Below are 16,983 nucleotides of genomic sequence, written 5' to 3'. Positions count from 1 at the left end.
GACAAGGGTTGTTTGAGTTGAACAGTCGTGTGAGATGTAGGCACGATAATTTCGGGCGAGGGTGAACTTGGAATTTTTCTTTACAGATTATTGTTTCCTGCTTTGATCACTGTAATGGAGCGCCTTGGGTATTTGGACCCTCAGGGGTTGGATGAGAGTTGAAGGAAGTACAAGGAGTGGATGTCCGAGGGTAACATTGTATTTACAATACTATAATACACTATAATCTATCTTTTGGATATTTTCGACGCCTACAGTAAAATATTTTGTGTCTAAATAAGGGTTGAAGATTTTTACGAAGGCAAAAATATGTATAAAATGTACTGTTAGAAAAACCTTGATAGAACGCAATATAAAGTCTAAGATTATTATACATTATTAATTAAAACATAATAAATCAAGGAGGAGCTTGTACGTAACTTTATACAAAATATTGTGCTGCCTGGAATTTGTGTTGGATCAACGTAAATATTTTTATGAAAAATTCTCTTGTAGCTCGTTTGCAGAAATGCAAGGGAAGCAGCGGATCGAACGCGGAAAAATATGTTTGCTTTATAGACTTTATGATGCGGCAACCATATCCATCTACCTGCAGTGACGTTTAATTCTGCGTCGCAGTAGGAACTGTCGATCATGGTCGGGCACGCGATGCTGGCGTTGTATCTCTAAATTAAAACTGTGACGCGATAGCTGATGCGCGACGAACAATCGCGGAATCATGTATGCGCATATCTTCGTGATCAGAGCTCTATCATAGATAATTATAAATTCTATTGTAAATTCTATTTTCAACTTGCTGAAGCTATTCGCGAAGGAAATTTATTTGTCCTGCTTTTACGAACAAGCAATTAGTTATCAACATATTTCAAGTTTAACGGTACGAAGTGGTATCAAGGTCTACTTTCTTAGCCTCTTCTCTTCAATTAACACTTTACCTACCGCAAGCCTAATAATAGGCTTTTTAATGACCAAACTGTATATAAATGAAACTCAATAATATTCTTTCAGAACAACTTGCTAAATTCTGAATAAATTCAATTTATACAGAACTTCTTAACTATTCATCTTCGGTTTTAAGAAGACTAACAAATTGCCGGTAAGTAAATTGTTAAAAGAGTATGAGAGATAATAGTACTTTCAGAAATCTAAAAAGTTGTCGAACAAGATCGGGAAATGGGTACCAGGGTCGCCCACGCAAGGGTAAACTCGAGTCTCCTCGAGCTCGTCTCCAAGAATTCGAGGCAGTCTTGTAGAAGTATGCGAGTCCGATGATAATTCCGAGCATCCCTAACGAAAACACCTTAGCACAGTATGTCGCGGCTAGGAGGGTGGATTTCGAGGGTGCACTCGTTCCGCCCCAACTGTTCCAGGATGAGGATAAATCAAGCACCCGCGGCCCACGTCGCATCATTCCAGAGATATTCGGGATCGCCGGGTCTCGGATGACGGTGGCCAGGAATCGCTACTCGGGTTCAATTAAGCCTCTACAGGCATGCACGTACGAATTCCTCGAGTTCGCCGTTTCTGACGTAAGCGGGCGACCTTGAGCCAGTTTAGCAGGATACCAGGCTGGCGTGGCTAGCCCCCGCGGTTACCCTCGAGGAAGCTTCACCCTAATCGCGTGATCGATCGCCAGCCGAAGGAGTTGGCTCTATCTCTCTATCTCTCTTCAACTGAATGATCGCCAAACGAAGGAGTTAACTCTCTTTCTCTCTCTCTCTCTCTCTCTCTCTCTCTCTCTCTCTCTCTCTCTCTCTCTCTCTCTCACTCTCTTTCTCCCTCGAACTGAATGATCACCGGTCGAAACTGACCCAAGTCCTAGGTCATCACAAAACCGAGAAGGTCTGCTGCACCTACCTGGTTGACCGTCGTTCTGCACTCTCTCCGGGGGTGTTTGCACCCTCTTTGAACTGCATCAACAGGTTCGCGTGCCGGATCTGCTGGTATACCGGAAGTCATCAACGGGAGCCACGCGGCGGCGGTTTCCACCTCGCGCGAGAACGATCTGATCATCCCCTTCGCTCGAGATAACGCGGCCGTCAAGGTTAGCTCTGATAGACGGGATTCGAGCGACGATAACGGTGATAGCGATGTTCAATGGCAGATGGATCGTCGCAGGATTTCTGGGATCTGATGGGAATCTGATGGAAACAAACGGAGAACAACGTGGAAGTTAGGTTTAGTGGAACAGGTGAACAGGTAAAGTTGATAGACTAGGCTAGATAAACTAAGGGGTGCTTCTTATAGGAAAGAATTTTAGAGACGGTCTATGGGGCTGTCCGACTGTGGTTAGGGGATGATTTAGTTTTCGAGGCTTGTTAGGGGTGGTTTTTTCGTGAAAACTCGTTAAACTAAGTTTGAAAAGCTAGCGGTAGGTTCTAATGGTAGGTATGAATTTTAGAGCAATTTTTATGGGGCTGCATGATAGTGAAAAGTTGGAGGGTGATTCTAGCACAAAGAAGTAAAATTACTTTTATTTTATGATACGCTTCTATTGTACGGTCGCCTTGTGTGAAAGTATTCCTTCTTCAGTGAAAGAATGGGGTCTAGATTTTTGAGACTTACCAAGAAAAGTGGTTTGCTTATGAAAATATGTTAAATGAATTTTAGAGGACCAATTTATACGTTAAGGGATGGTTTCGATCGATGCAATGAATTTTACAGCGGATACCGTAAAGCTATTCGACAATTCCGAGTTAGGGGATGATCCTTACACAAAGAATGAAACTTACTCTAACTTGTAGGACCTCGTAACGAACTATTGAAACATTGCTGCAATGTTTAAGGCTGATTGTCGAGGGTCGAGGGTCAAGTTGGAATGCATGGGAATTTGACTTGCGTACGCAATCAGAACACGACAAGATTGTTCCGACACTTAAATAGTACTGTTATTTTCCGAAAATATAAAAGGTTAACAAAGATGCAAGAACAAAAAAGTTCATAAATACGTCGTCGCTAACCTTAAACGTTAAGGGTATCGAAGGGATAGGACCGTTTTCACTTTTCACGCATCTTTTCGAAATAAATTACAGGAAGGATCATTCCCAGGGAAACTCCGTGTAAAATTGTAGGCCATCTATTGTCACCTTGATCGACTCGTATTACACTGAACTTTGCACGATAACTTCGGTAAGGAATTGACGTGTACACGAACAGATACAGCTACTTAGACGATTGGGAGTAGAGGAAATCAGGGAATCGGTAGGTAGAGGTAAGTACAAAATTGCCTAAGCTAATGCATCGAGGCATCCAAACCCTGCGACGCGAAAAGGGAACCGGTTACCTCGGGTTTGGATCCTGCCGCAATCGAATCCTTGGGTGCTTCCTTTTTCCTCCTATTTTACGAATGCATGCGGGTCCTTTGTAAAAATATATCAACGCACGTTAGCACGCGTTCTAACGCGTGCCAGCTTCGATATCAGAACGAGTATTCGAGATTCCATACGTGTTTTTTCTTCTTCTTCTTCTTCTTCTTCTTTCGTCACTCATCCATCCTTGTTTTCTTATTCCTGCCGGAAACATGTGCTCGATTTCGGTTTTTTTATCCCGTTATATTATGCCAAAGCCGAAATGAGAAGTATGTCCAATATTATATCACAGAACGGAATTTCTCCGCGCCGCGCGCGTCTCTGGTCGCGCGGCTAGAAAAATGAATCACGGAATGGACGAATATGTGTGCTGAGTCGCTTTGAACGATTCTTTTCCCCCGACCGGTTTTTCCGTGTGCTCCTCACACTGTATTTCTTTTCGCGACGTCAGAGAAACTTGAATAATTGACAATTTTCGTTCGGATCCACTTATGGTTCGGCCGATCGATCGAACGGTCGCGTCCTCGAAGCCGCGCTACGGAACTAAACTTATGTACAAAAATCACAATAGACTCTGGCGCCCGCGGACCTCAGCCAGTTCCTTCGTTACTCTTCGAACCTCTCTCGTCGGGTCCGCGGGTCACGATCTCCGCAGTATATATACATATATGTGTATACATACATATATATAAATGTAACGTGACTACACACGGAACTAAAGCTAAACAGCTACCTTATCGTCGCTTATCTTTGTTCGTTTCGCGCGTCGACGACGGACCTATGACTCACGCTAACACATATGTATCTAAGTTCGCTAAATTAGCCCGCGACAATCGTAATAATAAACATGTCGAATATCGAGTAGTACCGTGTGTGGGCGGGTAACGTTGCGTAGACGCGAGCGTGTGCAACCGGTGAGTAGAAAAAGAACGAGGAAAAGAACAGAAAGAATATGCTTAGATGCATAGAGCTCTTACTATCAGGATTATTCATTATTCGACCGTGGATTTTACGAGTTCACGGAAATGAATAAGAAAAATACAAAACTGTGAAGTCAGTCAACGAATTTATGCATGTTATTACATTATGCTCGGCTCATTAAAATTACCGATAGAAGCAGTACATCTTCAATTAACTTCTATCCCATACAATTGACTTGGAAAGCTTTTATTTTGCATGAAGATCCGCAGTCTACTCATTCATATCCCGACATCCGGATTGAGATCCGGATCCGAAGCGAGACATCTAGATATTCAGATAGTAAAAGCCCTAGTCTTCATATTCGGTTCCGGATTTCGAGTTGTAATGATTAATCCGAATACTCGAATATCCGGACAGTTAGAGCCCTATTATAGATCGACTATCCTCCTCGGTGAGCCTGAAGAGAGTCAATATACACCGGCGTGTTTATCGCAAGAGAAACAACAAAAAGAAAAGAACGAGACGTCCGTACTGTCATGGTTATGAAAAAGAGCACGCCGCATGGTGAAACGCACCAGGAGACGCGTCGAGATTCTCTGTCCTCAGCCCTGAAGAGCTGGTCTAGCACTACCGCTTGTGGCTGTGGCTGGTCTTGCTTTTGGGGCTGTCCGTGGCGACGTCGTTAGGCTCTCTCCTAGGTCTCAAAATGAAATTCAAGTTGTGCGCGGTGTTCACGGCATAGTAAACATTCGCGGAGTTAGGCAAGACCATCTCCCTGTCCGGCAGCACCTGGGCGAGGGTGTACTGATCCGGGCTGCCCTCGATCCCCAACTTGAGCATCGCGTTACGGATCACTTGGGGCGTCCTCTCGTTGTTCGACAGCATGATGGACTTGTACAGTACCACGCCGTCCGTCTCCACGTTGTCGCTCTCCATCGTCACTTTGATGATGTAGAAGTCCGGCGAGCTCTTGTGCGAGTGGCTCGGACTGGACAGGCCAACTAGGTTAGGCGTGTTCCCGTTTGCAGTGATCACCGGGGCTAGGCGATTATGCTGGTTTCCAACGGCACCGTTACCACCCCCAGAGCTCAGAGACACGTCCAACGAGGGCAACGACGAGCTCGAAGACGAGCTGGACATCTGGGACGGCGACGTGCGACGGTCGAGAGAGTTGTGCGGCGAGCTGGGTAGAGAATCCAGGTCGCAGTAGAACTGGGAGCTGCTCGAACTGGATGTTGAGGCGATCGAGTCGTTTTTACGGTGTCCCTGATGGGCCTGCAAGACGAGATACGGGTTAGAGAACGAGTCCAAACGGGTGGGACTAGTGGGACTAATGCAACTGGTGGGAGAGACCGGACTTGGGCGTTGCTTAAATATATTTGGAAAATCAGGGTTTATGTCGTGTCTTATTTAGTTGGATGCTGTCTCGGAATAGTTGTATGTCAGTTTATTTACACATGAAAATGATCCTTTTACGGATTGTTTCTTTATTTGGCTAATAAAAATGAAACATTTTCCGTTTTCTTCCAAACGAAATGTGCCCAAGCCTGGCTGACAGGGCACTGACCTGCTTCTTCTTGCCACGGTTGCTCAGGGTGTTGCCCGGAGGAGGCGGTTCTATCTGGCAGCTGAGCTTGTAGGCTTCCCGATCGTCCAGCACCACCACCGAATGGAACCAACGATCAAAGAGAGTATCCGTGCTGAAGTTGTACGCGTTCGCCGCACCCTGGAGCAATCTTATCCTAGCCAGCACCTCGAACTCCTTTCGTCTCTTGTCGAAGTTGATCAGACCGTCGGCTATCGTGTCCGATATCGCGGTGTCTATCATCGTGAGATCCGTCAGGAAGGTTCCCAGATACGGTATCGTTCCGTAGCTGATGTTCTAAACAGCAGAAAGTTCCTTTGCTCAGTTTAATTCCAGTTTGTTACAAAATTAGAATAGGAAGATCGCGCGAAATGGAGAGACGAGCTGCGAGGAATTTTAATGGGTTGCTACCAGTTGTGTCTGGGTAATCTACGACTTTGATGCCTCGCCAACATTGCAGCTAGCTGCTGCTGCTGTTGCTATTCGCTTCCCAAGAGTACACAATTTATAGTCGGGAAGCTAAAGTATCAGCAGAATGGCGCAAAGTTTACAGAATAGAAATAAACTACTACAGGAGAACTATTCTATATTCAACGAGACAAGCCGACATAAATAAACCAAGAGTCGTCGAGCTTCTTTCATTAACCCTTTATATTATCTTCTGTTTCTCAAGTCCCAAGAAAACGTGTAAAGTGTGGAACTATGCAGATGTACTCAGCTAACATTTTCATCTGGAACGTCTTCATCATTTTCTGTGTTTCTCTGTGACATTCCAGATGAAAACATTAGATTCTAATTATTATTGAGATTGTACAGATGCATCGACGACGAATTATTCAACAAATTTATTTCTTTGGGTATACACTAAAAATATGACTCCAACTCTGTCTTATTCAAGTGATGACCAACAACCAACTACATTTGCTCACAGATATTGACTGAACTCATTGACCATCAAATTGACCTTTTCTTATAGAGGATTTGCTAACGTAACAGGAGGTTCTAGAAGACTATTAACAGCGTCCACTCACTCCGGCGTGGGTGTTCTGCTTCTGGAATAGCTTCTGCAGGTGTCTGTCGCTCCTTCCAGCGGTATCGGCAAATTTAGCGGTGCCCTCTTTGATCAGCAGCTCCCTCTGCGTCCACGCGTTGTTCTCCTCCGAAAAGATCCTCTCCAGCTCCCTAAACAATTCATGTTTCTCCCTGGGCATGCACTGCCAGCACTTCTCCAGCCTATAAACGGGATTACTCTGCAGACCGGATACTATAGCCTTCAGACTGCTAAAGTTCTTCAACACTCGCAGCTCTTGAGCAATGTCGATCCACGTCTCCAGGATCCTGGCTCGCTCCTGAGACTTCATCGCCGGCTCCATCAGGATCGTCGAGATGACTCTCAGCGAGACAGCGTTGAACTGGTTTACGGTTGCTAGAACAGTGGCAGCGTCGTGGCTCCTCGAACGATCTCTTCTGGACCAGACAGCGCCGAGACACTGGTGGGCAACCAGCTTCTTGAACACTTCAGCGTCCATCCGGGTCAGCTGCTCGGCGAAATGCCGGTGAGGCACTTCGGGAAAGCTGTAGCTCGTCCAGTGGTCCACGATCGGCTCCGGGGAACCTCGTGGAAGGCGACCATTGTCGTACACCATGCATGAATCTGCGGAAGAAGCGCAATCAGCAAACGAGTCATCGATGCGTGAATCAGAGTGAAGAGTCATCGCGAGGAACACGAAATTCTGATAACGGCTTGGTAAACATCCGCGGAAATTGCACTGCGCTGACAAGCAACGACAAACTTTCCCTGTGTATTTCGGTAAGAGCTTTTGGTACACGAGCAATGAAGAAAAAGTAATTCCCTCATTGGAAGCTAAGTACTGTTTGTATCTTTTGCTTTGCCAATGATAAGTAAATAATTTTCCATGTCCTAAAATTACAGTGAAAACTGTTGTAGACTTTGATGTAGGATTTAGCTGCCAGGTGAAAATATCCTCTAAATATATGATTAAAAATCCAGTTAGTAGAATCTTCTATTTGCTAAGATTGGTATATTAAATTTTAGAGTATCGCGGCCTATTGATACATAATAATTGGGTGCCAGAACTCGAGTATTCAGCTTCAATCTCGCGAAACGGGAGCGTCAGGTAAATTGGCGAGGATTTCAGGCTGGTTTTCGCGACTCTCGAGAACGATATTGAGTCGCTCACCTATTTGATCCTCTCGCTGGAACCTGTGCAGCCGATGCCTTGCCTTGAGCTCGAGCTCCGAGCTAGGAAGCCGTTGATGCGTGAACTCCAAGAGTCTGGTGAGCAGAGGATGATTCGGCGGCGATTTCCAGTCACCAGGGTACGCGTCCAACCAGACGTGAAGCGCCTGCACGAGGGTCTTTCGGTGCTGTTCACCTGTCAGGGCGCCGGATCCCTCGTCGAGGGCGTCGTACCTCGCCAACAATAGCTCGAGAACTTCTCGGGGCGTTGTGAACGCGCGATACGTCGCCAAGAAGACATTGATGTACGTCGACTCGAGTTCCCCGTCGTCGTTTGCCAAACTCTCGACCAGACGCTGCACGGTGCCAGCTTTCAGGAAACGGACCCTCACCGTCTCCCATTCTAGGTGCGAAATCTCGTCGTCCGAGTCCTGCGACAATACCAGAGAAACCAACATTAGAAACGTTGAACAATCACGGGCAATCCTTGCACAACCTTCTCGTGAAAGTTGCGAATTTAAATGATCAGAGAAAGAAATTTATTTTTGTGAAAGCACCTTTATGGTTTCATTACCGACGAAACTGGAAAATTTAGAAGCTTATCGCAGGTGCATCTTTATGATTTTAATTAGCATGGAAGAATTTTTATGATCTTAATAAGGAAGGGAACATTTTTATTTTAGTTGTGGTAAAATTTTGTATTAATACGAACGTACAAAATATTTCCGAGAGAAACATATGCAAACTTGGTTGTTTCTGTTCGTATTCTGTATATTGATTTTTTAACAATGACTGAAGTTGGAAATTGCAATAATGAAGAATGAGGTTGATGAACCGAAATGGGTCACATGTCACAGGTCTTTAGGTTCGTAAAAAGCCTGTCACTCAACTGAGTTTATGAATTAACAAATGCTCTTGTTTGTATATTTTTAGGTTTTGACAATTTTGCTCATCCTTGAGAATTCTCTGGAGAAATTTACATTTCACTAAAGTTATTTTAATCAATCTTTTGATTGGCCTGAAACAGGTAAAAATGGAAAAAGAGAACGGCTGGGACTTTCTCCGGTGTTTATGGAGCCGGTTTTTAAGAGTTTTTAGCTAGAGGTATTGTATAGTAATATGTTTATTATTTAACGCGAGCTTTCGAATGCGCCAAGGCTAGCTAGCACAAGTAAGGCGTTCACTTTGTACAACAAGATATCTCGGTTTCCTTTATTTAACTGGGTTAGGTTTGAATTAGCGTCTACGCAAATAGTTCGACGCGAACCGAACCTCTAGGTCAGATTAGATAGGGTCGAGTTGACGTCTCTTTAGTTCGGACTGTCCTTACGCGAATGACTCAAACGAACGTACGCAGACAATACTACTTAACAACGAATTGAATGGTGTCTGGTATCATCAACATTTATGGATCACCCTGTACAAAAACAGATTAAATACTTAGCCAATAACTTACTGAAAATTACAAGGAGTCTTTTTTAATCGTTATGCGTACGTGCAATAATAAAAATTATAAAGGAGGCAAGCCTTTAATCGACCTGCATATGTGTCAAATGTAACAGGTAAATTTGAAACCATATTTAATCCTCGAATATTAATGCGGGCAAGGTTTTGAATAGCTATTTATGATCTAAAAAAAAAAGAGTGCAACCCTTAATTGATCACTCTGTGCACAGTAGAAAGTTCGACATTTGCATACATCCCAGCTGAGCAGAAAAATGAAAAATTCAACGAAGTTTCACGGAATTTCATCTAATTTGCCGAGGAGAAAACTTCCTCCAATTTCAGTTTCTTTCGCGAGTGCAAGTTTGCATAAATTTCCATAATCCAGTTGTTAGCCGCCTGGCATGATTTAAATTGGCTATTACAACCGCATCTTTCTCCGTCTCGTCTTTCGAAAAACTAGTTTACGACGAACGTGATTTAATACGATTCGACTCACCGATGCAGAGAGGCTCCTGGTCGGCCTGTGGTACCGGACCTTCTTCAGGTACACCGTGTATATGACGCCATCGCCCCTTTCTTCGCCCCATAAGCGCCACGTGGGCTGCAAAGTAGAAAAAGAAACGACAATGTTAGCCATCGAGTAAGACAACGGAAGATCATTTCGCGAGAGGATCGGTGGGCGTCGACGACGATGACCCGCCGCTTAATGACCGGCGAAAAACATCGCGAGCTCCGGGGTAGGAGGGGATGATTTACGCTGCTAATTTCACGGGCTATCCCCTATATCACGGGCAGCCGGTCTCTCTAATAGGGGACGAGCTAATCAATGGTCGCCGTGCACTCGGCAGATTTATTGAAATAATTGACTCCCGGCTCGGGATTGACCTCGGCCGTCCATTTCACGGCTTGAATCGCGATTAGCCGGATGGAACGCTTTATCTTCCCGCTTAGGCCTCCTAGAAACTTCGCTGTCGTCCGGATCGTTCCTCCGATCGGTTTCGCCCTCTCTCGTTGCACGCTCGATCATCGACGGCCGAGCGTTAAATCCTTCGGTAATTGTTCGCTAATCAATTCCATACTGCTCTGAAAGGTCCGATGATACATTGTTGTGGTCCCTAATCTACGATATCTTGAACAAATGTTGAAATAGTCGTGCAACGAAAATTCCACGTGTTTCACCGATTCGGATAACCGAGGTTCCACCGTATCGCGGACTAAACGAGCAGACACGACGGGTGCAATTTTAATCAGAAAAATGTCACAAATGAATTTTCTATTGTTCTAGCCAGATATAAAGAAAGCGTCCGCGCGCAAGCGACATTTCTGTCCCGCAGTTCTCGCATGTATCGAGGCATTACTGTGACAAAGAATGTCCGCGTAAAATCCAGAAGATCCTAACGATGCGCACACTGTGTCACGTCGCCGGACAAAGCGTCCCGTAACTATACGACACTCGAGCCGTTTTTCGAAAGTGCACTCACAGCTTGAAGCAGGGCGCGCGTAGCTTCCTCGAACATTTTCAAGCGTTCGTAAGCGCGCGCGTCCGACGTCTCACTTTTCAACGCTCCCCGCGAAAACGAGAAAACTCGGCGCCCCGATCCCCGTTTCCGCGGGCACGGAGAAAACGGGGCGGGAGAACGGAGAGGGCACTAAAGGAGATGCACAAAAGCGTCTAGAAGCCTTGGTTCGCGCGCACGCGAATAGATTTCACGACAAATAAACACGGCCGGCTTGCATCTCTCGCACGGCGGCGTTTCCGACGCCCGGTAATATCACTCTGGAACGATAAACACTCTCGCGAGAGCAACGGGCATGAGAGATCCTTATCCCCGTACGCGAGCCAGATACCCGTGCCTGATTTTAGATCCTTAATTGACGATCGAGCTGCTTTATAATTACAAACCCGTGACCGCTCGCGATCCGCTAAACTTCCTCGCGCGAGAGAAGCCTCGCGAGGCACGAGGGTGTGTGTAAAAATGTGCGGCAGCGCGTGGAATAATATTTTCCCATGTCTGGAGACCTTTTCTTCGTGGGCAATTCTTATGTTTTTATGACGTTGAAAAGTCTTCGCCGGTGAGCACAGCTCAGGTTTTAATTGAATATCATTTCTGTTTAGTGTGGTTACAAAGTTTGCTTTATGGTGCGGCTGGGAATGTAATTTTAATAACACGCGAATCATGTTTTTAGCGCAGACTTCCTTGAGGAAGTTTGCCAGTTATGACAGTCGCTGTTTCTGCCCTTATGTGGACTGTAAATTCTGCGTTAGAGCTGCTTAAATTTAGATTGATGAGCAGAATCTTTGTGCATTTGACATTTTTCCCCTGTTTTAATTTCTATAAAATTAAGAACGAGGACAGAAGAGAAGAGGTTCAGTTGAGAAGAACATTGAATACAGAGATTGAGTTGTTGCATTTTTAAAATTCATTTTGAAAGCACATTGAATCCTAACAATATCTTACGAACATTATTACCAATTTCCCATAAAAAGACGAATGTCTACCAAGTCAAACAAATATTATTTTCCCCACTATACGTTCCTCGTACAGTTTCCTCAAACAAGTCTACAAAAATGCCAAACCTTTATATGGCGTATTATTGGCCTATTATTAGCGTTATATGAATGCCAACGGTGTTGGCATTATAACACCCTTGTAATGTTCTCATGACAAGAAGATGAACGTTTTGGACTACGACGAGTAGTATTGAATTATGTACATTTTGAAAATTTCTGCATGTTTAAAATGAGAAATTAATTTTTTTTAAATGTTTCCATGCGTAATTTAATTATTTATTTTGTTTGGAAAACACTGTCTCGCTATTTCGTAAATCTTTGACATATTTTCTGAGTGAGACTTTTTTTATGCGGTTCCACTGCACCGCATAAAAAAATTTTCTTTAATATGTTGTAAAACATTATTTGTTATAGCTATTTATGAAGTTTCTGAATATCTTTTTTTGTGCGGTTTCCTTTATGCGGTCCGTATCTACCGCACAAAAACAGGTTTGACTGTATATTTAAATGGGTTTCTTTGATTCCTTCTTCGTCAATTAAATATTCAGAAGCACCCGGGGGAATTGCTAATGTTCCACGCTCCAGATGCCACGCTTGCAATAAGAAAATGCACAAATGTCTAATAACATGTATAACATGTGCGCAAGAAACTTAATGAGCGAACACAGCCTGTTATCTGCAAAAACCATTTTCTTACAATTAACTGTGTCTCGTTTCCGAGTGTATGGAAACGAGAGTGTGAATTCAATGCTACTGCACCTCGTACACTGTCCTACACGAATGCATGCACCAAGTTTTAATGCGCTACCCTTTCAACCAGTATTTGCGGTTCAGCTAATCCGTACAAAGTTCATAATTTTTTGTTTAACATGCTCGCTAACGTCTTTCTCGTTTTACACTCGTTACTCAACTTTCATTTTGCTTTAAAAATTTTCATAAATCGCAGAGATCGAATATTCTCAATTTTTACCGACATTGCTTTAGTACCTCAACTACACTGATTTATATAATTATTTCTCAAGTATTTATCAGTGTATTTCTCAGTGTTTGAACACTTTTCCGGTTCTCGAAGAATTGTATAGCTGTACTATATTTTTGAACGAAACGAGCACATTTCGAATGTCGACAATTTATGGAGAATGGGAACGTTGATGAATCGACTTCACGAACGTTCCAAGATTACAATGGAAAAGCGGAGCAGCATTTGTATCAAATCTAGCCAGCGCACGAAAATGCAGGTAAAGGGGTTAATTCGTCGCCGAGAACTCCGCGCCTAACAAGTTTGCCGTCCGGTAAACCAGCACGCGAATAGTCGGCTGTCGGCTGGTATCGCGGGTTCGCAACAATGTTGCCGCGCGTGCACAATGTAAATTCGCCGGGGCGGATTGGTGTTTCGCGGCGATGATGATTATCCTCGCACAAAAGCCCTCGGGGTCTCTCGCGGTCCCATCGATCGCGGATAAGGGCTCCGTGCATTGTGCGCAGCTGTTGCACCGTCGTTGCACTCTGGCAAATGTTGCATGCCCGAGACAATAGCCGTCGACAATTACGCGCGAGGCGTTTCTTCGCCTCGAGCCGACGCGACGTCTTTTCTTTTTCTCCGCGTCGATTTTAGAACGGGACCGGGCCGCCTGGAATCCGACGATGGTACTACTCAAGGGGACATTATGATCCCCGTTGGCAGCGTTGCCTACAGCTACCTCCACACCGAAGCGACAAGTTTTAGTTGTATCTTGAAAACTCGCCATTCTTACCCGAAGAAAAAAAGAAGATGGGAAGAAAAATCGCTGGATATTGCTTCGGTGTGGACGTGGCTTAACAGCGCAGGTAACCTATCCGGAGATAAGTCCGCCACGGCGTTTTCAGCGGACGAAATAAAAGCATAGAACGCGAGAAGTGTGTCCAAGCGGGAACACTATTTTTAGCGGTACCCCGTTCCCTCGGGCAGGCTCCTGGAATTTATTCCCATGGGCCGATTTTTGACATAATCGGCGTTGCCAGGCGTTTCTAATTTTACCCCAGACTCGTCTCGGTCTACATGCTCGCCGAGACGATGATAGTTTGCTAATCTCGCCGCGATACGCCGGGCTGCTCGATAAATGTCCCGTGCTGGTAAACGGCACGTCCGATTCTGCGCGCAGCAGGTTTCCAATTCCAGTTTTTCAAATATCGTTATCGATAGCGTACACTCCTCCGAGACGAACTAGTTATCGTTGCAAACCTTACTCAGGTGACGAAATGTCATACTAGGACTTTTCTAAAGTTCTGTATAAATTTTCTAAGACACCGTTCAATATACAATTTAAGCTTAAATAATCCAAATGTTCCGAAGTTGAAGAAAATTGATATTTAAAATTATCGCACAATAAAATTCTGTTGGGGTCGCGAAAGACCCGGTACGCCAATTAACACTAGGTTTACGGAGCACTAAAAATGACTATTTTACATTTCCTTATAAAAATAACATGAATATATCTATCAAAATCTGTAGCCATTTTTTAAATGATATATACCTAGAGAAATCAATTTGTTAAATAATTCCTCATGGATCCATGTTTGCAATCTCAATATTCGTGAGTTAAAAATATTAGAATCCGTCATTTTGACGGGTCCCGTAAATCTAGTGTTAAGGGCCGATAGTATTACAATCGCTAGCTTTTACTTGCATATTTGATTTTCTTTTCGAGAAAAGTTTATCAGAATTAAAATCGCGTAAAATCCTGATGGAACCCCGAAATCTTCGGAGTGTCTAGGGTCTCTAGAGGTCTCGATCCGTCACTGGCCAAGCCTGTACCATCCTACAGCACTCTCTCTCTCTCTCTCTCTCTCTCTCTCTCTCTCTTTCGTTTTTTTTTTTCTCGAAGCGCAGACGTTCGGATAGCGGCGAGAGAAGGTATCCGCGGCGCGAGAGCCAGGTGCAATTCGACGGGCAGAATGCGCGGTCGTTGCGGATGTTTATACGGATCGTAACAGAAACCTGAAACAACATTCGCCGCGGAAAACCAGCCGCGTTTTTCAACGATCACGGGGCCGCGCACGGTTCGCGGACAGAGGCTCGAGACTGTACACGCGGGTAAACCCCGCTCTGCGGAAAAAGGCGGCTTACGCTCCGGAACGAACCGGCAATTAGAGGCTCGCGGAGAGAACCCGAGCGTGACTTAAGGTCCTCGTACTCCCTCGTCCTTGGAGACGGCTCCGAGGAACACGTCAACTCGCCATTGTTCCCCGGAGGCCTCTCCGGGCGAATAGAAATCCAGCGAGAATCCCTCGACGCTCGCGAACCTTCCGTTCACCGGCGCGATTCCATAAATCAGGATCAAATCGGCGTTTTTAAGCGTTCGCGCAGGATCGGGCAACGGGGAATCCTGCCTGAAATACCTGTTGGTTGCTTCGGGAAACGACTCGATGAATTATTTAGCATTTTAAGCGATCGATCGGATAGAATTTAATTTTTTTTTTCATGAAAATGAGCAACACCTTCGCGATAGTTCGGCGACTCCATCGATGAGTTCTGAACTTCGTAAGCTGCTCGCTACGTAAATACGGCAACGATTTCTCGGTAATAAAGCTCGATATTTCTAGAAGCTTATAACTTCCCCGCGCGGGGCTCAAGGTTATGAAAAACGAAGCGATATGAATATGTACGACAAACGTATTGTTACAATAATTGTAATTTTCTTTTTATATGCGAGGCAAGAAATACTTCAAGGAAACCCATTTACGTAAAGAAGGTCAATGGTAGCTATAACTCCCCGGCAAACAACCAATGATCATGCATGTCGTACATAATCGGCCAGAGAACGTATGCGCACAGGGAATGGACTATTAATTATTCGGTATTCCCTTCTGGACATAATTTCAAGCACAGAGAGAAATGATACGATCGAAGGTGAAACGAAAGGTATGAAGATCGAATAAGTGGTCGTTTGTCTGGAAAAATCAGAGAAAGAAACAATTCGATTAACACCAATCCGGGGTGAAACAGCTGTGCTAATCCGGAGCGAAGCCAATTTATTTATCCCGGCTAAATTAGCGCGAATCCGTTTACAAAGAGAAAGAAAAAACGCAAGGATAATCCCATTCTTCGGCACTTCTATATTGCAAAAATATATGGGACGTTTCACAATTTCTTTGTAATTCGAGACGCAAATGTGAAACACAGAGTTGTTTTCTAAGGTTCCATCAATCACAGAAGAATAACCAAACAATTTGCGTCCGTGTTTCCCTTGTGTTTCTGCCGGAATATATTAGCAAAGTTTGATCCAACTTTCGAACAGCTTTGCTAACTTGCTTCAACACTGGTTCGCATAACTGGCTCGCCCCAACTCACCCCAACGCATTCCGTAAATTAGACAGAATTATGAGTTCCGGTCAATTCAAGCCCATTTAGATTTCTCGATTAGAAAAAGTCAACTCTGAACGCAGATCAAGATTCCACGCGAAACTGTGACCTACAAAGCTACTCGTAGATAATTGGGCTATTATATTCCTGTTTGCAATATTAATCTCAGATTTCCTTATCAGAATATTCAATTCTACTGTTGCTCTGTTAAATCGTGTGAGTCACATTTTCCTAATATCGATATTCTTTCCAGAAGAATTCCGTTCTAAGAACGAATCAGAACCTCAACTTTGAAACTCTGACTCACCCACCTACAAATAGTAATTCAGCTTATGTCTTATATTTCTCCAATGCCGACGTCAGACTTTATTAACTCCTACACGCTGCTCGCGTGAATATTCATACATTTTCTACTCTACATACTATTAAATCGTTAATTTCCCTATCACTGCTTTGTAATTTAAAATACTTATATCAACACATTCGCCACCACCGTAATTCGCTGCCACCACATACATATGTGACGATCACGACTCTGCATACGTTGACGACTTATGTCTTTTACTGTTCTAGGTTTTCAAAAAATCTAACAGAATTCTGGAGTCATTATTTTAATGTATAAGCTTTGCAACGTCAAATGTTTAACACTTTGAACGCCCAACTAGAAAC

General features: G+C 44.2%; 1 protein-coding gene across 5 annotated transcripts in view; it reads right to left on the bottom strand.

Annotated features, from left to right (window-relative positions):
• Positions 1-2,863: 2,863 nt before the first annotated feature.
• Rgl (Ral guanine nucleotide dissociation stimulator-like) overlaps positions 2,864-16,983 on the bottom strand; it is a 51,518-nt gene continuing 37,398 nt past the window's right edge. For all 5 annotated transcript variants that reach the window (XM_076791998.1, XM_076792002.1, XM_076792001.1 and 2 more), the window contains 5 exons: positions 9,957-10,061; positions 8,016-8,445; positions 6,846-7,468; positions 5,797-6,111; positions 2,864-5,504 (listed from right to left, as the gene is read on the bottom strand). In XM_076791998.1, the coding sequence (XP_076648113.1) occupies positions 4,857-5,504; positions 5,797-6,111; positions 6,846-7,468; positions 8,016-8,445; positions 9,957-10,061 (2,121 nt within the window). In that variant the 3' untranslated portion in view covers positions 2,864-4,856. The remainder of the gene's footprint in view (positions 5,505-5,796; positions 6,112-6,845; positions 7,469-8,015; positions 8,446-9,956; positions 10,062-16,983) is intronic.

The sequence above is a fragment of the Halictus rubicundus genome, chromosome 8 (genome assembly GCF_050948215.1).
Source record: "Halictus rubicundus isolate RS-2024b chromosome 8, iyHalRubi1_principal, whole genome shotgun sequence".
NCBI lineage: Eukaryota > Metazoa > Arthropoda > Insecta > Hymenoptera > Halictidae > Halictus > Halictus rubicundus.
This window is presented reverse-complemented; position numbering and strand designations above follow the sequence as displayed.